Here is a 24,169-nt window from a genome sequence, read left to right on the forward strand (position 1 = left end):
CCCCGTCCGACCCCACCCTGCCTGCCCGGCGCTCAGCCCGCCCCCCGCGCTGGGCTGATCGGCCCCGCCGCCTGCAGCACCACGGAGAGCGGCCGGGCAGCCCCGGCCCGCCCCGCCGGGGAGGGAGCGCCGTGCCCGGGCAGGGCGGCCCGCGGGGCCCCGCCGGGCCGAGGCCGCCCCTGGGGGCGCAGCGCTGCGTCCTTGCTCACCGTTTCCTTTCGGGAATAAGCTCCTCTCACTACAGACATCGTCGCAATCCTGTCCCGGGCTCACCAACGCAGCCACAGAACCGAAGGGCCAGAAGTGAAACACCCTAGAAAGCCACCGGGTCCCGGGGCTGCCTTCCTGCTTCCTCTCAGGAGGATGGATCGGCCCTGCATCCCAACACACCTGTTCTCATTCCCTCTGCCTGCACCTCGGCAGGGAGCCATCACGGCGTCTGCCCCGCCTCAGCTCACGCTGGTGTCTGTGCACGGGGATGTTTCTGTCCCCAGACTCACCTCTAGACTTTACTGTTCTCATTAATAAATAAATAAATAAATAAATAAACATCTTAGTTTAGTTTTTAGTGTCGTCCTTGGTGTCTCAAAAGAGAAAGCTAGCTTTATGCTCCAGGTGATGCTTCATTCCAAGGTGCTCTTCACTGACTTCAAGGAAGCTTGAGAAGCAGAGAATGGTGGGTTCCCTGCTCTAGGGAAGCACGCACAATGAGAACATCACAGTTAGCGATGACACACAGCATGGGCTGTGCAGCTGCAAACAGCCCCACACAAGAAAGAACAACAGTGCCAACGCCTTGCTTTTCCCACCCACCCATATACACACCATGAAACATATCTACAAGCAGTGTCCTCCAAATTGCAAGCTGAAAATTTGCCCTGTGCCCTGTCTGTCTGGACCCTGGAAGCAGGGTCGCAGTCTAGTATCTCTGAAAGCTCTTAACAATAAGGCTCGTTATCCCCTGGGAGAGGCAAATGAGCTCTGGGCGGACAATGAAATGAGAAGGTAAAGGTGGAGCATCCTTCTCTTTGTGCCAATGTCTTGGAAACTGGCTCCTCTAGGCCAGCAACGGCTTCCAGGCCTACAAGGTGTACAAACAGGTCCCATCACTGGCATGTTTCTAGCAATGTTTCAATTAACCTCCATCACATTTGTTTAGTGGCTGTCAGTTAGGTTACTGGCTTTTCTCTTTCCAGGGGACAGATAATTCTTAAAATTAGTGTAGGGAATTCTTAGAATGTGTCCATCCCCTTTCTTGTAGTGATCGTGTCAGATCCCATCGAGCACACTTTATCAAGGGAATCAAGCTCACATCTTCCCAGTGATTCTTTCCAAAGTGCATCAGGGAAGCAGTTGGACTTCTGTCCACATTTATCCTGTTCTGGGATTTCCAGAGCCCTTTGATAGCATAAACAGGTTCAGCTGTCATTTCACAAGGTTAAGAAAAGTTTGACATGACCAAGGTTAGGTATGGCCACAGTAAAACAGGTACTAAAATGCAGAAACATTCAGTATAAAACTAATTGATAGGATATCTGTGTATCCTTGCAGGAGGCAAAAGTAATCTGAAATCATTTTACTGAAATGGTCTAGGAAAACCCTTGCAACAGTCCCTCTTCTTGTTGTATCTTTGGAATGAAATATGTTAAAATGAATTTGTGCATGTTTTACAGGTAGCAACAGCAGAGCCTTCAACACCAATAGGCTTTTTTCATGTAAGACATAAAACATTTGACATGGAATGTACTATTAATGCCAGACCGAGGGGGGAGAAGCATCCACGGACTGATTTCCATTTCAAACTGCATTCTGGCACTTTGTACTCCAGCACCATTGGTGGATCAATATTTAATGCCCAGAGATTCTGGCTCTGCAGGAGTCATGTCAGGGGACCTCTTGAGCCAATCTGCTTGGGTAGAGGAGTGATAATTATTCATGGGCTCCTGCCTCTTGCTCCTTCTCTTGCACAGCCCCACTCTGCTGACTCAGTGCCTTATTCAGTCTTCTCTCCCTCTCTCCACTGCTGTAGCTGGACCCCTTTGCCTTCACTGCCTCTGAGAGCTGCACATCCCAGCATGGCTAAAACAGCAATGGGTAAGAAAACACCTCTCTTTTCCTTCAGCCAGTACTACGGCCACTGTCTCCTAGGTCTGCTACCTACACTGGGTGTTCTTCTCGCTGCCCCAAAAGTTTAGGAAAAAAAAAATCAAGAGAACACTGAACATATTTTTTAATTTCATTGATAAGAGAAAAAAAGGGAGGGTGGGTGGGACCTGGGGCTGTTTTAGTATTCTAGCCAGAGATCGGATTAATTATATACCAATGGGTGAGGTCGGCACACGAGCACAGCGTAATTTTGACATGGTTTTCATTATTTTTAAGATTAATATATATTTTATATCTATATATACATATAGATATTACATATATATATTACATATGTGTGTGTGTATACACATACATATACATATATATATACATATATATAAGAAAGAAAGAAAATAAAACCGAAAACGAACGGCAAAGTTATCCCTGTTGTCAGTGTGCCTCCGCCCGCCCCCGCCGGCCGGAGTCAGCGCTCCCCTCTGCCTCTGAAACGGCGTGGGGAGAAGAAAAGGGGAACCGGGGAGAGGCACCGCCGCCCGAAAGGGGCTCGGCGCGGGTCGGGGGCTGCGGGCGGGGCCGGGCCGGGGCGGCGGGGGACCCGCGGTGCCGGGCGGGGGGCGCTGCGGCGGGGCGGACCCTGCCAGGCGCGCACTGCGGCCGGCCGCGCCCGGCCCGGCACGGCACGGCACGGCACGGCACGGCACGGCAGGGAGCGGGGCTGCGGGAGGGGGCGAGAAGGGGCCGGCGCTCGGCGTTGCCCCGGCGCTGCCCGCACCTGCAGTGTGCCGGGGGGGCCGGCTGAAGTAGGTCACTGCATCACGGAGAGCTGGTGTGCGCTAGCGGTGCCCGCCCTGCTCTCTCTCCCGGGGGACGGCTGCCGGGGCTGTTGTTACCTCGCGTTTTCCAGCGGCAGGGAGAGCATCCCCCCCTCCCCCGCAGGAGCCGCGCCCTTGCCGCCGCGGCGCGCCGCCCCGCCGCCCCCAGCCCGCCCCGGGAGCGGCCGAACCGGGCGCGGCTCCTCCGCCCGGCCCCGGCCCCGGCCCCGGCCCCGGGGGTCTCCTGGGTCCTGGGGAGCCCGTTCCCCAAGGGTCCCTGTTGGTCCTGCTGGTCCTGGCAGGAGAGAAGGGCGGTAGCCCGGCACTGGTCCCTTTGTTCGACCGAGGATGCTGGGTAGGGTGGGCGAAGAAATCCCAGTGGGTGTGGAAGAAGGAAAGGGAGAACAAGTCCTGGGGTCGGGCTGCTGAAAGGGTCCAGACCCTAACCCTCCTTAGGGTTGGGTTTTGATGGTTTCGGGGTTTTTTTGGTTGGGTTTTTTGTGGGGGTTTTTGGTTTTGGTTTTGGTTTTTGGGGTTTTTTTTTAAAGAGGAAAAAGGATGGACCTGTATTTGACGCATTCAAAATTAAGTTTTCTCAATCATTCACCATTAATGTCGTGCACACGCAAATCCTACAAAACAAGGATGGTGTGGTCCCAACACAATCAATGTCCTCCCCAAGAAGCAAATCCTGTTCAAATTTTCATTTGTGCAGATTCTTGTTATCACTCTTCATCGCGTTGCACGAAGTTACACCAAACCCTCCTGGCACCGGCTAAAACCGATGCGTTACACCCAAGCATTTATCTGAATGCTGATGTTCCGCTCCCAAGGAAACAATTGGTGTGGATTGAAAGCATTCTAGCCCGGCTGTGGCACCCTTGGGAACAAGGCATGAGACAGCTGTAGATGCAAATAGAGGAGGGAAGTGAGGGCTGTGGGAGCCTGGCCAGCCCTGCAGTGCCGAGCACGCCGTCCCCTCCCCACTGCAGCAATCCGGTAATCAGTATTGATAATTTGTAGTCGGTCAGGGACCTAGCGCTGCAGAAGGCCTGTTAGGAATTCTGTCACAAGGGAAGGAAGGGCTCCTCAGCCTGGTGTTAATGATCTCGCAACGCACAAATATAAAGATTTCTGCGGCACGATTGATGCCAGGAATCATTAGGTTTACCAGAGACTGAGGGAGTGTCTGGCGCCGGTTTGTCTGTTAATCCCTGGATAACGAGCCACCTATACCAGCCATAAAAAGCGGTGCGGCCACCTAGCTCCAGTTTCCAAAAATACTAATTACAACAACATTCAATTAGAAAATTGAAGTTACTTTATTAAAAGCATCTTCCATCTTTAAACTCACAAAGCTTAAAGGATTCTTCTCACCATTTCTTTAAACTGTATTCTTCCTTGTTATAGTTATAAATAGACTAAATTTGTATCTAGACAGCCTATTAGAATAAACCACTATATTTCAAGAGTTACAACAAAGCAACAAATTTTATTTTCATGTGGAAAACCAGATGCATTCTCAGTAAAGCACGTTTCCAGTTAGGGCTAAACGAGCTACGTTTGTTCTGTACTCCTACTTTACCCAGTAGAACACTGAAAGAACTACAGAGTGCCTGATTTTTTCCCCTGTTGAATCCCAGATTTTGCAAAGTGGCATTAAAGGCTAGCTACCACTGGATCCAGCAAAACATTTCTAATCAGCTTAACCCAGCCCACTATTACATTTCTGGCCCTGGTCCAGCAAGGCACTTAATCAGGTGTCTGAGCATGCGAATAGTCCAACTGGCTTTGGACAGAACTCTTCACAAAACTCGGGTTAGGCAGATGCTAAATACCTTGAACAAGCCTGTGTTTATATTCTGCCACAGAAAGCAAAATAAGGCCTAATTTTCTGTTAGGCTGTGTAAAAGAAGAGGTTTTCAGGGAAAGCTTCCTTTACTTACATAGGAATTTTAACAGCTGCAAGAACTTCTGGAGATCATTATATTCTGAATGCTCGCAAGATTCTTCTTTCTGTTTAGTTCACATAGTAGATGAATGATGCATGCCACACAAGCATCTTTGGGTTGTTTTTTTTTTTTTTAAGTATGCCTTTTTTTTAAATTCCATGTGACACGACTGCACAGAAATTCTGGGGGCTTTTAAACTTCATCCTCCCACCAACACCATCTTCCACATGAAATATGTGTTGGATAGAGGGATTGCCCCATGCCTTAAGCTCCCAAGCAAACAGGAGTGTGTGTTACATAAATCAGGGCCTTTGCAGGCAGGGTCACTACAGAACAATCAGGCCACTTTTCTGGTTTAATAAACTTACTTAGGGTAAGGTACATAGATGGCAGTGTGAAGTTGAAGCAGTCTGTGATGCCACTGGAACTAAAAAAGTGTTAGAAACCATTATTTCATTGTTTCGTTGTGGTGTTTTGTTTACAGAATATTTACTATTCCAACATCTTCAAGCAACCATCATACAGAAAATCTCAGTCTCCATTATGGCTCTGGTTTATTTTATAGGAACTTGTTTAACAGAAATACATGGAGTATGTGTTAATAGTGTGTTACAGAAGTGTTTTAATGTCAACTCCTTTTGAGATAGTCAGGAACTCTGTAAGGTGATAAATGGGTGGGATTAGGAGGATACAAAGATTCAGGCAGCCCCATGCCCCCTCTTTCACATATCTGAGTAAGACTGATTAAACCACTGTGGAAGCTCTTCAGAGTTGCTCTTCTACTTTGTAATTCACATTTTAGTTGTAAGCTCAGACCTCGATAATTAGCTTGATGGATGCAAGGCCACTGCTAAGTTTTTCTGTTAACTGAGTAATATGTTATTGTTTTTCTGGTATGTAACATATATATGAAGTCTTAAATAAGTGTATCATTGTTGAGTTTAACTGATCCCATTATTTTAATAAGTTTTGCAGTTTTTTGACTGCAAAGGGGTAAGAATTTTGCCTCTGATCTGCCACTACACTTAAACAATTGCTTGATTGACAATAATTGCACATGAGTAGTTACCTGAATATCAGTGGCAATGACAAGCTTCAAGCTAAACAACATATGGCTAAGCACCAGGCTGAATTTGGACTGAACACACTTCTTCCCATATTTTTCAGTGTTTAGTTGAAGGTTTTAACCTTCCCCTTTTATAATTAAATGAACACACGTCAGCTCTGAATTATTTCCATCAGAAAATTACATGTCTGTAAATAGGAAATTACTTTAAGAGAAGAATGAACATAGGCAAGAATCAGAATGTTTTTTATTGCATCATAATGTTGGCAGAAATGTGATTTGACTGAGATACCACTATTCCAAATTCTTTGAAGACCTAGGAGAAGAAATCACAGAATAAGCTGAGTTGGAAGAGACCCATTAGGGTCACTAAGTCCAGCTCCTGGCCCTGCACAGCACCATCCCCAAGAGTCACACCGTGTTCCTGAGAGCATTGTCCAAACATTTCTTGAACTCTTAACAGGCTGATGCTCTGAGCACTTCCCTGTGGAGCCTGTTCCAGCACCCAATAACTCTCTGGGGGAAAAAAACCTTTTCCTAATATCACTTTGATGTGATAAGGAAACTGAAGTGATAACATTGTAGTTAGTGTGTTTTTTCTGAGAACTTTTATTAGTGAGCTAAATGTTGGTAAGTAAAATTCACCAAAGAATTGAGGTTAACATCTATTCACATTCTTTTCTTAGTTTTTAAAGACTGGATTATTCTTCCTGCTATTGAGAATTAAGCAGGGATAATTTTAAAGACAGTCCATATGGCTAAGGATTTATACTGCCTCATAGCAGTTCTTTACTTACCCTGTGAGGTGTACAGGCAGGAGGGATGGAACGTCATCTATTCCATTTTCTTGGATGAAAGATATCCCATAACTCACTGAGGAAATAAAAATAAAATCCAGCAGCTTGAACACTCCCAAAATGTTCTCTCACCTCCACCTCCATTGCCATCACCTCTTTGTTCCAATACAAGCTCTAGTTAGACTAAAAACTTCCCTGCTTAATGATGTATTCCTGTAATTCATTCACATAGATTTTGTGAATTTGAATTTACTTTATTATTTCGGACTGGATTTTTTTTTTACTATTTTTGTTGGCATTTGTCCTACAATAGTAATTTCTCTAGATCACATTTTGCACACCTATTTTTTATTATATATACTCTGTAATCTAACCTTATGGTTAGATTTATCTCAGGTGACATTTACATTAATTTCTGTAGAAAAGAATTCTCCATTTTCAAATTAATAACATTAATTTGAAAAAAAAAAAAAAACTTGTTAGAAAAAAGAGATGGGAGACTCACATCCAGCAATATATTTAGATAGTATTTTAGCCTTCGAAGACTATACAGTATAAACTAATTAATTCTCCTAATTACTTGCAGTGAGAAGTCAGCATTATTTTGTAGTCTAAAACACAGAGAGAAGAAGGCTCCCATGATAGATCAGTCTGGGTAATACTTGACCAGTACAGCATTTTCATGTAGGTCTAATTTAACCACCTTTTTCATTCACAGACAAAAGAAACAAAGAGATGCTCAGCACTCCTGAAAAATAGCAAGCCTTAGGAGTCCTAAAGTAGGTATCCAAAAAACACCACATAATTTATAGAGTTGGAAAATTGACTCACTAAAAAGCTTTGCTAAAGCTGGTAAAGCAAAAAAGCTGAGCATGAGGAACTGAGGGTGGCATCTGGCCCTGTGACCAGTGGGCAACAACACTGAAAGTGAATCCTCCAGCAAGCCTTCTCTCAGGCTAGACAGAGGGAGTGAAAATTTGCCTTTCAACTCAGAGTATCAGGCTTCTAACCCCTTTATCCTGCCACTCTCAGTAGTTCTGCTCAAGGGGACGAGCAAATGGTACATCATGAAGCAGCAGTGCTTGCTTGCCTCTGAAGTAACTACCTTCCAAAAATCCTCTGTCAGTTCTCCCTACCGGTCACCTTTAGAAACAAAAGCTATTGCCCTCCTCTGGTGGTTTGTAGAGAACATGTCTTCTTCAGCATTTGTCCATAAAATGGATGATAGATGAACCAACTTTACAAATGAGTCTTGCCTCACAGGAGCCAATGGAGCACAGCCACTGGCCTCAGCATAATCAGCTGGTCTTTAGCCCATGGGGACACAGAAGCTGGCAGCTGATTTGGAGGAATGGCCACTATTCACAATTCTTTCTAGGCTGTACACACAAACCTCACACTATTCTATGGACACAGTCTGAGGTGGTGTCAGTTTTCATTCAGTTTAAAAGTACTGTTGATCCCACTTGGAAGGGTGGGTGCCCATGGGGAATCTCAGCCAGCAATTCTACCTGAGACAGGTGTCCTGATCCTTTAAGCTGCTGGGTACCCATGACTGCAGTGCAGACAGTACCTATTCCTCTAGTTGCTCAGCACTTTTCAAAAATGGACAAAAATTGCTGTGGAGAATTTAATCCACATAGACCTGCATCCTGAGTCCAAAAAAATGGATTGATGCAGAAATGTTGGCTCCTAGGGACTAAATACTTATAACATCATGTATCTGACAAATACCAGCATACAAAGCTGATCTGAAATGTTTCATTTTCTCTTCCACTTATGTTTTTCTTTTTCCTGTCTGCTAATACATAATTTGACCAATGAAGTGAATTTAAGCTATTTCTGCCCAGATGTGCAGTTAAACTGGTGGACAGCATCTGCACAAAACATTAAGCTTTGCTGAATAGATTCAGAAATGTTATTTTTCTAAGTTATAGCTTCAAATCCAAGCAGTTCATAAATAAATTATGATTTATGCTTACATTCTAATACACAAAGCAGTTGTTGTGTGGAGAAGTTGTGGTCAGATAACAATCACAAGTTCACAGACACAATCACAAGATGGGATTATTAGGAGTTTTCACCAATTTTGCCCCAGGCAGGTAGTTTAGTTTAGAGAGGTGACTGAGGATAGGGTTAGTAAAGCATCTGTGGTGAGATACAGGCATGGCTGTACCTCCACAGCACACGGGGAGAGGTCAGCACCTCTGGCTGTGGTCAAGGTCTGCCCACAGTGAATGTACTCATAGTTCAGTGACCCAGAGGAAAATGCAGGGAGGAATGGTGAGACTTCAGCTGTCCCTTGGACACTTCACACACAGCCTTAGAGAAGCCCTGGCTTGATCTCTTCCATTGTGGTGGGTGGAGAAAAGGATGTGGCAATGGGTACACTCCTGCCCCTGAGCCAAACAGCTGGTGGTTGGCCTCCAGGTGTGGTGCTGGGATGTGGTGGCCCTTGTCCCTGTGTGTCCCCACAGAATACCAGAGCCATCGAGCTGTATCTTCTTCCCACTCTCCCATGGGAAGGACATCATGCTAGAGAGAGGACAAGAGAGCACACAGGAGGGAGGATGACCTACACCTCAGAGCTAGGGATCCCAGGAGAATCACTAGATTTTGCATGATATGGCAAAATAGAAATAGTTGTGGAAGCAGAAAATAGAACCTGAGTTCCTTTGGGTGACAGTTAGAACACTTTGGCTTGAATGGAAATTTTGAGAGTTTGACCCCAGCTCTGGCATTTCCCAGTCAAAGGTGTCACCGTAGGCAGCTGCTCCAAGGGTCAGGAGTATGACAGCCAGCAGTGTTCCTCCTCAGTTACATTTTAAAGGAAAACTGTGGCTTGCTCCTCTCTTTATGAAGAACTTATGAAGAAACACCTGTGTGGGCCACATGCTCCCAGGAAAGAGGTTACACAGATTTCTTCAGAGGACTGGCTGTGAGCTGGAAAAACACGCAATTCCCAATGTTAGTTGCTTAAGCATTTCAAGTCTGAGCTATCCTTGCTTGTCCAAAGTTTAGCACCCTACAATGCACACCAATTTAAAGAGGACAAATTGTGGTTTTTCTGTATTCTCATGACTTCTCATCTGTGTAGGAATTTCTAGGATCCAGATTTTCTATGTAGAAATCTGAGAGTTTTTTAAGCATCATTTTAGGCAACTAGTTCCCTTATTGGATTTGTAGGTTAATCATTTTATGACCTTTCTCCTCTTTAAGGTGGGGATAATCTTGGGTACTTACCTCAGAGCTGGGATGTGAGGTTATGTTGCATACTGCATGGAAATGTGTAGCTATGCTCTGATGCTATAAAAGTTGCTGAAATCCATACTGATCAGATTAAGAAACAGAGCAACTTACCTCCTAAAGCTGTATTAGAATTCTGTGCTATTGAGGTACTTTTTTGTAATCCTTAGGGAATTTTTTAGATAGAGAAAAAATAATGATGTGTGTCTTTTATGTTACCAAAGGCACAGAGTTCTACAAATTAAGAATTTACTCAAAGCTAAGGTACACTCTACCTGAAGGTTGATGAAGCATCTTTTAATGCTTAAGGGTTTTACATTTAAATATATTTACTAGTCACTAAGTAGCTCTAACTTTTGATCTTGATGATATTTTTGAGGCTTTCAAAATTACTGAAAACACAAGTTGTCCTTTTGAATTAAGATTTGTGATATATATATATATATGTTTAAATTCATCCCCTGGTTTCCAGTAAGATGACTCTGGATGTCATTTCATTGGCAGAGCTCCCTGAAGTGACTAATATCATCACAGTTATTATTTTTCTTTTTCAAAAGACTGTGGAGACCACAGCCATGTCAAAGATGCACAAAAATTTTTTTAGCAATGTTGCTATATGGAATTGTAACAAAATTACTCTTTTTGGTTTACTAGTATATTTGCACTGCAAATCCTCCAATTACCTGAATGGAGCTATAAAAAATGTTGCATGTACCTAGGAAATATTAAAACAAATCCAGGAATCAATATCCATAATTATTCAAAGACATTTTTGGAAGTGAAATTCACTTCGGTAGCCTATTTGATTAGTCTATTAACTATTTTTGATATATTTGTTGCTTTCTTTATTCCTATGAAAAGAAAGTGTAGCTGATGTCACTGCAAGTCATGTTTATATCACTTGAATATACTTGAACTTCTTTGTCTCTAGGTGCTGGTGTTTATTACGTAGATGTAATACAAAAAGCTATTTCTAAGCTGATATATTTTCTATGTGATCAGGTATTTTTTGATGCTGTAGAGACTGCAGTTAGGGAGCCTTCAATATTATATGCTGTAGGTGGGAATAAAGCCCTTATTCCTGATTTAAAAACCTAAATGTTTAATGTTTGTCAACAAACCACTTGTTCTCAAGGCAAATAATTTCTTGCTGGGAAATGATGTTTTAAGTCTAAATATCATTTTCTAAGTAAAATATCAATAATGACTTCTTAAGAAAAGTAATAGTGAGGTATTTATTTTAAGCTTCATTGATAATTCAAGTTACTCCATTTTGAAGTGCATCCCCCCCTGTTTTTTGGTTTTTTTTTGCCATTAAACATTAAGAAGGGAAATGTCTTACTTAGAGAATCATACAGTCTATCAAGGGTAAAAATTGCAGTAAGAACAAATACTGAACCCATGCAGCAAAATGAAGGCATTTAGATAAGTAAACAGGTAATCTACAACACAAAGGTTGCAAAATTATATTCAGTACACTTCTATGTAGGTATACAAAAAAAAAAATTAAGAAAAAGTATCGTAGAAACAGAATATTATATCAGATGGAACCCAGTCTGTCCCTGAAACACAACTCTACTATTTTTGTAGTGTGTTAATATCATCTGCATGTAGGGGAGTCTGAGACAGTAGTTAGGAAAATTTCTATTTGAGATGACTCGCAATGTTCTTGTGAACAATCTACCATTGTGGGCTTGATATTTTCTGAGCTTGAGAAGAGCTCAGAAAATATCAAACCCACATACCATCCTAATCAGTTTCCCATTTACCTATCCCCATCACCTACTAATTTCCAGTCTCATCCATTTCCTTGGTACCCTTCCCCTGATTTTCTCAACCTAGTTTCGTTATCCAGTCAGTCAAGTGTAACCCTCATTCTTGATCCAATTTCAGTCATCTTGTTCTGTGACTGACTTTAGCTGCTTGGCTTTTCCTTTTTTTTTTTTTAGTTTTTCTGTTCTTGGCAATTACTTCCATAACGCAGATTCAGCTCTCAGCTCTTCACGCAGCCACTTCATTCTTGTAGTCCTTCACATTTCTATGAGACCAAAAGGGGCAGAATTGAGACTACAGGATCGTTGTTTCCTCTTTTTTTTTTTTTTTTTCCTAGTTTCCGATGCTCCTCTGGTCCATAATATCACTTTCAGTCCATGTGGAATCAGAATCCAACACAAAGTGACTTGAGATAAACTGGCTGTAAAGCTTGGATTTCTATTTCTCAGACAAGGCTGAAGGCTGAAATCCTGATATTTCAGTGACTTATTCCATGGCTAGGCTTGGACAGATTTTTCAAATGAAGAATAATTCTCCCATGATGGGAATCCCACATGTTCTAGTGGCACAAAATACTAGAACCTTTCAAACAAATGCAATAACCACCTGCTTAGTTTACCCACAGTTTTCCCTAGTCATCTTCACAGAAATAGTGAAATATTTTTAGCTAAAAGCTTCTCTAAACTTCAGCAAGAAGCAGCCTTCCAGCCAAGAAAAATGTAGACTAAATTGTAATTTAACAATGTGATGTTCAGTGGAAGGGCATATTTTCTAATGCAGTGGAAGAAACAAACTGGCACAAGGTGTTGAATACTTAAGTGACTAAGGTGTGCAAAGGCCAGGAACACCAATCTTGACAGAATTAGGTACTAAACCAGTGGAAATCTGTGGGTCAAGTAGATTCGTGTGTATTTACGTCTGATGAACCTATTTTTCCCACTTTAAATCTCCCAAAGCATCAACTTAGGAGGAAACCTCTTCTTAATTATTTTTAAAAATGATGTAAGAGCTATCTACACAAAGAAAAGTAGAATTTTATTATTCAAAAAAAGAACCTGTTTTTATATACTAGAAAAAGAACTTGATCATATAATGAAAGAGACAGAATAGGCTGTTACAAATTGACATTTGGGCATATCTAACTCCTGCTACTTTTAGAACATATTAAGAATTTGATGGACAATCCAGTTCTGGAGGTTTGATAAGTCTGTTATAAACGACAGGCTGAACAACAAAGAAGCTCTGATTTTTCATTAATGACAGATTGTTGATGCTGGTGCACAGTGCCCTGAAAATCTTGTTATTGCAGGATCTTTTCTTTATTCTAAATGAGACAAACACCCTTACACCAACAATCAGTGGAGCATCTCTGCAGGGTTCAGCTCCTCATGTGGTTAATTTAGTAGGAGAGCAGTGTCTCTGAATTCATCAAGATTTTCTTCTCAGTGGAGGCTGGTATTGCAGAAAAATAGAGACACAGACAGAGACAGAGAGCTGCAGGAGAGACAGACTGACAGAGCACTCTAGAAATTCTCAGGAATATTTTGGGATGGGAAAAATACCACTAATTTGAAAAACAGTAAAAAAGAGGGAAGGCAAAGAGAAAGATGAAAATTAGAGGTGGGTCATTAAAGACTTTATTGGGAGCAGTCACATTTCTAAAAGTCCATAAAAACTGTTATAGCATAGACATTTATGCATTAATTTTACATCTTCAAAAATCAAAGTGCTTCTATTATGCAAATCTGAGCAAAGCTACTTAAAACACAGGTCACTTCACTGCAAGCAGTGGCTCTTGTTCTAGTTTTATCGTAGCATCAACTGTAATAAAAGTATCCCACCAGCAAATTTTCCCTCTCAGACAATTTAATCAATTCTGAATAATATACTAATTTCTTTGCATCATCAGTATGGTTTCCAAGAAGAGGCATCATTCTTTATCTTTCTTTTTTTTTTTTTTTTTTTTTTTGTGCTAATTTTATACAGCTTCTGGTTAGCATAGTCAATAATATCAATAATATTTATAATCTATGCCCAACCATGATAGATTTTATGTGCTGTTGAGAGGTATCATTATTTTCATTATGGAAGCAATCAAATGTTTGCATCTATGCATAAAGTCATGGCAGGATACAATAGTAGAATTATAAATCTGGTAATTAGTAGTAATAACTGCATAGATTGTTTAGGTAAAGATCACATAGAAAACTTTGAAAGCCACAGATGTGACAGATGTTTGTCATATGGAAAGGTTTGGTTCTGTCATTTCATGAATTTGAGCACCTAATATAGTGTCCCTTAAGCCAACTATTTGCCCAATTATCCCTCACCTTCCTGATAGCGCTCCACTGGACTTTCACCTGACATGTTCCTCCATGTCACTCATAAATTGGGGGGTCCAAGACTGGATCTAGCATCTGGGGGGCAGCAGCTCCACAGCACCAAACACCTTCAATCAGTGGTGAACCCAGCCCCTCCTGCTGATTCATGCACACCTCTGTTTCTTTTCTCTGTCTTCTAAACCTGGATATTCAAAAGAAAGATTGCAGAAGGAAAAAAATAAAAACAGAAGAAAATAAATAAATAAATAGATAGATAGATACATAGATACATAGATACATAGATAAATAGATAAACCCCCCTCCAAAAAATATAAACCCACACAAAAAAATCCACCCCCCCCCCCAAAAAAAAAAAAAAAAAAAAAAAAAAAAAAAAAAAAAAACAAAAAAAAAAAAAAACACCCCACCACAAAGTCTCCCTTGTGAGGTTTCTGGAGCCAACCTACACGTGCTGAATTTATTTCTGCAAACATATAACATTTTTTTTTTTGAAAAATCACTTCCCCACTATTCATCCCTATTTTGGTTCTTACTCTTCATCCTTCAGTGTTGATAGTTATGGGTTTAGGAACACATCATCCAAAACCTCACTTGGGCATTTGTACCTTTTTTGGACCTTGGAGAAGACTAACAGGAAATTATCCTATCCTTTCAATGTTGTAAAAATAGATTTCCACACTAGCCCCAGTTTCTAGATTTGGTGACCTGCCAAAAGATACTTCTCCTAGTCATTCTGCTGCCCACTTGTTAGCAGAAAACACCAAGTGAAAAAAAGTTTTACAGAATCTACTTCCTATCAACATAGTTGGTGAGGGAGTTGCTGTCATTTTTGCTTACTCTGTGCAGAGCTTTCAAAGTCCTTCAAAACCTGGAGACATTATTTTTTGAATCAAAGGATTTCTCCAAAGATAAGCATGCCTTTGACAGGCTTCCTACATAGGGAAACTATTTTGAATTAAGGATTACATTTCTCTAAACCCAGAAATTTAGTCATTTAATATCTCATAATTAAATACAAACCCTTACTCCCACATATATCCCACTAAGTAGGCTTAAAATTGTATAAAAACATTTACATTTCGATAGTTTCTGTTATGAAAAAGGGGAATTAAGCCATACAGCATAAAGCATCAGAATAACACAGTTTCCATTATCACACCTTCTTGGGTTTAAAACAAAATCTTCCACAATTATGAGTTATGTTGACAGGCAAAATCTAATATCAAACAGTTTTATATGGAAACTCAGAAGTTATTTGCTAGGAGCTTGTTTTGTTCTGGCATTCAGATTAATTAACTGTTAATTAACACAGTTATAACGTGTGTCCTGTTGTATTATTGCAGGGATTGGAATTCTTCCTTTGAAAGTAATCTACTTACATATGTCATTTGCAATTGTGTGCAGAAAGCAAACTTTATAAAGAAAATGCCTTTATTCAAACAGATGAGACACCCTTATTTTAAAATGTTCCACAAAATTAAAATTCCATTCAAAACCCAGAAGTAAATTGGATTTTCCAGACTGCCTCCTTTCATTGTCTTTTGCATTTTGACATTCAGTCGGTAGTCATGGCAGCCAGTAGGAATGATTGTCTAGCATAAAGATGCAGTCACACATATTTGGCTTTGGGTTAAGTACATTAAATACATGGGAATTGCTCAAAATCAACCAATAAACTTACACAAATAAAGCTTTACATACCTATATATATATATATACACACACACACACACATATATATATTTTATGTATAGATACATATATAAACTCACTAATTAATGATTCTATGTGTTTGTTTTTCAGACCCTATAAAATGTGTTTTCTAGTCTAAATGGAATGATTAGTTTTGAAAGATACTATCTACAACCCTCACAGCTGCATATTTGCTCTTAAATGCATTCTCCTGATATTTATGATGTGAAAATAACTGCAATAGGTTTTGCACTCAGTGCAATGACTCAACAAGCAAGGAATGCATTTAATTACTGGAATGCAAAGATTGAGAGTCCAATCCTACAAGAAATCATAATTGCATTTTTATCATCATACAAACACAAATTTCTACTTATCTGATTGCCTTGCTTCTATTTTTTTTTTCTTTTTGTATAGAGAAAAAAAGGGGGGGAAAAGGCACCTTGCAATTTATTTGGCGTATTGTTCTGAGCCTCAAGACACAATTCAATATTTTGGCCTTCATCAGTTCAAAGGAAAATTTTAAAAATATTGGAAGACATTAAAGGTATCTGCACTTTGGAATAGCACAAGTTTATGAACGTTATGTTTAAAAAACATTTATGAGCTATATTTTATATCCGAGCTACAGTTCTGTTAAAACCGTGTGCATCTCTGAACCAGGAAAATGGCAAGAACCAGCCTATCTCTTAGTGGAAACTGCCACTGTAGCAATCTCTCTCTGGTCCCTTGATTGAGGTACTCCACAACAGCTGAATAATGAAAACAGAAAAAGTTGAATTCTTTACCCATTCTTTCCCCATTCTTTCTTAAGTGCTTGTTTTTCTGAACCATTTTTGGTCATTCATTTCCTCGATGCTGTACCAAAAGTTTGCTTTCAAAACATATGGGCAGTTCTGCTAACTACAGTTTTTTTCCCCTCTGGAGAAGCTCATTATGAACAATTGGACTGTAATCTCAGCATAGAGGTGAGGAGAGGGACTTCATCATGTAATACCAGGTGCAAGTCCAGAAAGGATCTGCTGTGTCCAGATGAAAAGAAACAGTAGCAGGACTCCTATTTCCATGGCCAAGACTGGCAATATGCACGGTTGTGTCATTAGTCTCCGAACCTGATAAGAACCAGATGGCTTGGAACAAAATGACACTCTGTGTCAAGTGTCAGTGGGCGATGTAAGGCCGGCTGATGCATGACTAGGAAATGTTTGTCGAGCCAACATAAAGGGATAAGGGTAATGCAGATTTAAGTCAGTGGAAGCCTCTGAAGACATCACCAGGAAAAACTCAATAATGCCACTGTTCTAAACACGCATGGATGACAGTGAGATTCAGATAAATAAAAGTAATACTGGCAGCCAGCTCTCTCACAGCCTGCTCTAGTAACCCAGTCTTACTGTGCTGGAACAGAACCCGCAGTGATTCATACCTTGGGAAGATGCTGTTTGATCATAGTAGGCTGCATGACTAAACCATTGCCATTCTATTTCATCACATTTGATTTGCATCCTCTCTCAAGGGCTGTTTCACCAGCCAGCACCTGTATTGCCTGCAGCACTTGCAAAGAGGTGTCACTTATACAGAATTCAGGTGAGCTCTGTTCCCCAAGAAGCTTTCCTACAGAATGGGTCTGTGACCCAAGGCTTCTTTTTTTCATGTCTGGGTCATTTTTTCCCCCAGCATCCCTTGCCTCTCTTTCTCACACCATAAGCTCTCTGGCATACAGTGTTTGCATCTGACACATTTTTACAGAAAGTAGTGCAGATCTCAGCTGGGCCCCCGCACACTCCCACAAAGCGATGACGGGATGACCTTAAGAGCACACTGGGAGGTAGCAGCCATCCCTGACAGCCTAATCCTGGGTGTTCTGCTGGGTTCTCTGCCTGAGGCACCAGAGGAGATTGGAGTGCTCAACACAAGGGCTCGAAATTCCGCTTCCCACCACTGTTTGGCTCAGCACCAAGCTGCAGACATGCTGCTGCTGTGCTGGCTGAAGCCTGCATGCTGCTGAGGGAAGGTGGGCTGCTTGCAGGCTTGGCAGCTTCCAATCTGTAACTCAGTTCTCCCCACCCCAAATTTAGAAAGACACTGAAGAAGTTCCAGCTCCTTTGCATGTCCTTCCCTGGTGCTTCAGCACGGCCCCAGGACCAAGCCAGGCACCCCAGGAAATAGCTCTGCTCAGGGAGCTCCTGAGTGCTACAGTCCACTTCTGAGAGAGACAACAATCTGGGGTTGTCCTATTGCAGGGAAGTCCTGAAGCAAACTCCACTATGCTGATGTACATGGAAAGCAAGTACAGCTGGTAGCTCCTGTCTCAGGAACACTGAGACAAAATAAACTGCATACAACAAGGCTGGTGTTGAGAAGAGTCGTTGAAAATCCTTCTGCTTCCCTGGCCTTCAGACATGTACATCAGGACTGCTGAAAATGCTGCTTTTTAGCCTTTGAGTAGATGGACATTATGGTTCAGTGGTGCCTACCAGGAGGGATTTTCAAAGCCACGTTAATAGAAACTTTGGAGTGAAATGTCTGTCTTTTTAAGCCATTTTATATGTAACCTGTCTCAGAAGTGTAAAAGAGATTAATGTCTTTGTGTCCCAGTGAAAAGGTGTGTCACAACCCTTCAGGCACACAATGCGAAGGAAATACATTACACACCCTGAGCACTAAATCATGGTAGGCAAATCCACCATTCAAAAACTCCAGAGCACAAGGTTTTGTTTCTCAGATAATTCATATAAGACTTTAAGTGACAGATCAGGAGACAGGGATTTTTAGTGAGATAGGAAAATTAGTGATAGAATCAAACCCAGAACAATGTATGGAGAATCCTTACTACTACTCTAGCAGGAGTCCTCAGCTAAAAGTAAAAGAGATTTTTTTTGTTGTAAAGCATGACAGAACCAAGCTTACTACAATGCCAATCAAAAGAAACTGTTTGCCCCACGTGCAGGTATGTAACAAAACCAACAAGAGTTCTTGAGCAGGTAAGGTGAGCCAAATAAGGAAGGTTATTTCCTCCCGGCCTTGCTGCTTCCTCCTGGTGCTTGCTGAAAGACTCTTCAATTTTCCATCCACTCCACATTCAGGAAAATTGCTTTGGTTCAAATCATCCCATAGCTGAATTTCCAGAGTATTTTTTGCTTCCAGTGAATACAGGAGACAGCGGATAGCAGAATGGTTCCTGGCTGGGGCTGCCTTAAAAATTTTCAAATAGTGATGTTTGCATAACTTTCACCTTTTTCACTTACATGATGATCAGAAACTATCTGTGTCTCTGGTGGCGTCTTAAGAAATAGGCATAAGCTGAGCATCTTAAGCATCCATATCCTGCCAAATCATCTGAATAACAGGATTTAATAACAGGAACTTCTGACTGCATAAAAATTAAACAGTTATGTTCAGTTAACCAGCAGGAAATACGGCTATCTTGGACTACTCTAGTCTTTAAGTTCATTCTTCATTCTTTATCCTCCCATTGTTTTCAAAGTCTGTCTTAGTAACTTACATCCTTTCCTACGCAGAAAGCTGTATGGGAAGAAAACTGGGGGAAGGCAGATGGGATGTAGAGATACAGAGGGAAATATGGTGAAGGGATGCCTTGTAAAGGCAAAGTAGACCTTAAAGAAGGCTGTGTTTTCCCTTGTGAAAAAAAAATCTCTGGAATTTTTGTTTTCACCTTCGTTGAAGTTCTCTTAAGTTCAAACAGATTTCAAGAGGGACACAGTTGTGGATATTAGTACTGGCTCCTTGGCCTTCCCCTTAGGCCCAGAGGACTTTTGGAACTGAATTGCCAGGGGCTTCTGCATGCCAGTGTGATGCATGGGCTCTGCAAAGAGGTGGCTCAGAAGAGAGTGCAGCATCTGGCTCTGCCACTGCTATGGACCAGGTTCTGCAGAGCTGAAGGAGGAGATAGCCCATGGCTTTCCTGTCTTGTCTTCCCATGTTTCCACCACCATTCAGTGTGGTGAGGCTGTGGGGCCCCGAGTGCACCAACAGGCTCTGAATAGAATCACAGAATCACTAGGTTGGAAGAGACCTTCAAGATCATTGAGTCCAACCCATGCCCTAACAGCTCAACTAAACCATGGCACCAAGTGCCACATCCAGTCTTTTTTTAGACACATCCAGGGATGGTGACTTCACCACCCCCATAAAGTACACTCCAGTACTTTATCACTCTTTCTTGTAAAAAACTTTTTCCTAATATCCAGTTAGGATAATTCCTAATTTCCCTTGGTGCAACTTAAGACTGTGTCCTCTCGTTCTGTCAGTTGCTGCCTGGAGAAAGAGACCAATCCACACCTGACTACAGCCACCCTTCAGGAGGTTTTAGAAAGTGATAAGGTCACCTCTGAGTCTCCTTTTCTCCAGACTAAACACCCCCAGTTCCCTCAGCCATTTCTCACAGGGTTTGTGTTCCAAGCCCCTCACCAGCCTTGTTGCCCTCCTCTGGACACGCTCAAGTGTCTCAATGTCCTCCCTAAACCGAGAGCTGGACACAGCACTCGAGGCATGGCCCTCACCAGTGCCCAGGATGGAAAGAATGACCTCCCTGCTCCTGTGGCCACACCATTCCTGATCCAGCTGGGATGCCTTTGGTCCTCTTGGCCACCAGGGCACACTGCTGGCTCGTGTTCAGCTGCAGTCACCAGTGCCCCCAGGTCCCTTTCTGCCTGGCACTGTCCAGCCACACCATCCCCAGCCTATAACACTGCAGGGGGTTATTGTGGCCAAAATGCACGACTTGGCACTTGGACTTAGTAAATTTCATCTTATTGGACTCTGCACAGGCACATGTCCGCTGTATTCCTTCAACGCTAGAAGGAAATGTGTGTGGTTTTGTTTCAGTGATTGCAAAGCACAATGTGACTATGACAAAGCATCCGCATCAGTGTTTGTTTTGAGTAATCTTCACAAAGTTGTTTTTTCAAATTCAGAAAGCTCCTTACATCAAAATCTCATTTTGGAAATGGGTTTGCATTAGCTTGACAAAGCAGTCCCATTAACTCATGTCACAGATGACTGTAATAGTCAGGGTTCAGTAAAGGTTTCAGCAGTGAAAATTACATACATTGAAATAACACATAATAGTAACTCTACGTCTTAACATTCTGACATCATAAAGTGAGCAAAGACATTTGACTCCAACCATGAACAGTAAACAAAAACAAAGACATGGTACCTGAAGTAGTCCAAAAAGCCACAGTCATGACCAGTGATAGATTAGGCTGTAAAATTAGGAGCAATTTTTAGAGACACTTGTACCATTTTCCAATCTTCATGTTTGTATGCATTTATAGCCCTGCACCAGAGATTCAAGGAAACCATTACTGGACAGCCTTTCTATAAACAAAGAGCTTCTTGTGTATTGAGGATGAGTTTTCCAGCCAGATCCTGTGCTGTCACCTAAATTATGCTGTGGAAATGGTATGCCAGGCCTTGGATTCAAGGACAGGGCGCACTGGTACAATCTGACACTGTCTGAATAAGGAGCTGAAGGTCAGATCTGTTGCTTGCATTAGGGGTTTTTGTGCATTTTGAAGAACTGATGTTACAGTGATCCCTAATTTCACAGCCACTCTGTGATTTTATGGATGACGCTAATATTTGATTCCCTCCCAAATAAAACTAAAGATTTTGTTAAATGGACTTTATGTTTGAGAGAATAAAATGGATGATATTTCTGCCCAAAACCAGGAACATTCATGAGAGTTATAGAAATTAATGACTATTTTTTCAAACTCCCAGTTGCCATAAAGGTAGGTTAGAGCTGTCCCAAATCTTTCCTTTCTTGTTTTCCGGGCATATTGAAGGAAATTCTAGAATCATGATTGACAGAAGAAACTCACTGTTTAACTCTTTTTTTCCCCTTGTTTTCTGTTTCTTGTTACTTTTCCATAGTACCTGCTAATTCTATTGCCTAGATATAGAAATACTAAAAAAATCAGGGCACATTGCTCATGGTGAGAATGTGCAACCCATAACACAGCTCAGCCCTGTGCTCCCTTGCCAGGAACCTATGTGACAGTTGCCTTTCTGACACTGAACTGAAATTCAGTGAAGCATTAAAGTGTAATATTTCAACATAGATATAGAAATATTTTTTAAAAAATTCTATATTAAAAAATCTATTTTTAATATAGAAATATTAAAAAAATCAGGGACATAAACAAAACTCTATTCTCATCTCTATCTTAAACTGCTTTGCAGTATATTAAGAGAGAAATTTTAAAGACTTGTTCCCCAAAGAATGGCCCCAGGTGAGTGGGAGTCCTGTGCCAATCTTCCCTACAATGAAGCAAGAAAGTACTGTAGGGCATTAAAGAGTCCCTAAGCTGTAAAGCAACTTTATTTTTGTTGGGGAAATGGGAACAGCACACATATACATATGGTTGTGAGATGGACTCAACCAAATACTCTGGTGAGTAGCGTTTTGCATTGAGAGTGTAACAAAATAAGCCCCACCTATGTGATCCACCAAAATGAGCTATCACTCGTGGCTGAGCATAAGGGGTGGATAAGGTATATTTACTGCAGGGGCTTTGGCTTTTGTTCTCTCCATCACTGGTGGTTCCATAAGCCTATAAATATCCTTAGGCTTCCTGACAGTGATGATAGATTTGCTGGTCTTAAGACAAGCTAATTTGTTTAACTTAAGACATCTGAATGGGACTATCATTCTCTGGTAGTGCTGATCTCTCCCTTGACTAAAAAGTAGGCTTTCATGATTTCTGCAAATTAGCCCTCCTAAATAATGGCCAGCATTAATTAAAGTGACTCCCAGGCTGATAGATCTCAGACATGCCAAAAACTAAATCATACCTAGAACCATACTACTCCTGCCCCATCCTGAATTTTAATTCTCCCAGTCCCATGTGCTTGTCCCATAGTACTAGCCCACCACTTTAGCACTCATCATGCAACTTTCTTTAAATACCCCACCAGCTATGGGGAAACAACACAGCTGGGATTATATCATCACCTGGCTTGGCAGAAAAGATGCAGCACTTTACCAGAATGGATTAGTTAAAAAAAAAAAGGTAAATTACTGGTCAGCAGAGTGTGGCTGTTAGTGTTCATAAAATTACATGACTTAAAGCACTGCCTTGACAAACCAAAAGCTCGTTGAGAGAAATATCAAAATTTGTAACAAAACATATGGTCAATAACATCCATCAGAAATTCATATGAAGGATGGGTGTGATGGGTCTTCTCTACCTATGTTTCATGCTTAATCTTACACTTTAATGCTTCACTGAATTTCAGTTCAGTGTCAGAAAGGCAACTGTCACATAGGTTCCTGGCAAGGGAGAACAGGGCTGAGCTGTGTGCACATTCTAACCATGGACAATGTGCCAGTTTCCTTCTCCTTCCAGGTGTGCAGAGCTTGAAGAACTAGTTGGCGAGTGGTGCTTGAAATGTCAAAATACAGTACCATTACAAATTAATGTATGTGATCTATACATATTAATGCGTGTGATTAATATATATCTATACATATTAATGGGTGTATAAAATACATTTCTTATATGTGGACAGGATTCAGGAAAAATAAGGAAAAAATAATCAACACATTTGCCTTAATCAAATGTTAATTATAAGTAACATTTACACTTTTCTTTCTCCCTCCATGTGTTAAAAATAGTCTTGCTTATGAATAATGGTCTCTGCTGTGACACAGCAATCTGTCTGAGCTGTGCTTTGCCAAGGAACAAAATGTGACCCAAATTGCCCATGGCCCGTCAGTCAGGACAGATTTTCATTTTACAGTGTAAATTGTAAAAAATTCCTTATAGCTATTGGATAACAGATGAGAACAGACAGGAAGGGTTTAGCAGTGCATTCCTTAACCTTCTTATTTCTCCCAGCAGTGAGTAAGTGGTTGCTGACTTCTAATGACAGCCATAGCACTCTGCCTTTAGCAACTTCATTTACTGGGCAAGTAAGCTGCAGGACTGGCAATGGATTACTTTTCTGCAATTAGTAGAGTGATATATCTGATAGGATATATCTGAATAAATATATTATTTGAGATCAGTACAGCATTTTCAAAGAGGATCATCAAAACACCCCAGCTGACCCCACTTTGGTTCACACATCAGAGCAATATGGGGGCACAAATGAGTTTAGTGGACAGGTATTGAAACTGGAAGGTGTGTATTAGCAGTATGCCTAGTACACCCCAGGCTCTAATGGTTGTTCAGACCATGGCACCAGATTAGCCTAAAGAAAAGATGCCCAAAATTATACAACATGGGCATGAAATCATTTGAATTGTTTCCCTCCAAAGGTCCAGAACTGCTTTCCTTCCCTTCTTGCTCATGCAGTTGTAAAACTGGAGCCCCTAAAAGGCCCCTGAAGATCTTACCTGGACCAGTAA

General features: G+C 41.5%; 1 protein-coding gene across 1 annotated transcript in view; it reads left to right on the forward strand.

The window, feature by feature from the left end:
• The first annotated feature begins 1,967 nt into the window (after positions 1-1,967).
• STMN2 (stathmin 2) overlaps positions 1,968-24,169 on the forward strand; it is a 40,247-nt gene continuing 18,045 nt past the window's right edge. Inside the window, exon 1 of the mRNA XM_066332610.1 lies at positions 1,968-2,094. Within this exon, the coding sequence (XP_066188707.1) occupies positions 2,076-2,094 (19 nt within the window). The 5' untranslated portion in view covers positions 1,968-2,075. The remainder of the gene's footprint in view (positions 2,095-24,169) is intronic.

This window comes from Sylvia atricapilla, chromosome 1 (genome assembly GCF_009819655.1).
Source record: "Sylvia atricapilla isolate bSylAtr1 chromosome 1, bSylAtr1.pri, whole genome shotgun sequence".
Lineage (NCBI taxonomy): Eukaryota > Metazoa > Chordata > Aves > Passeriformes > Sylviidae > Sylvia > Sylvia atricapilla.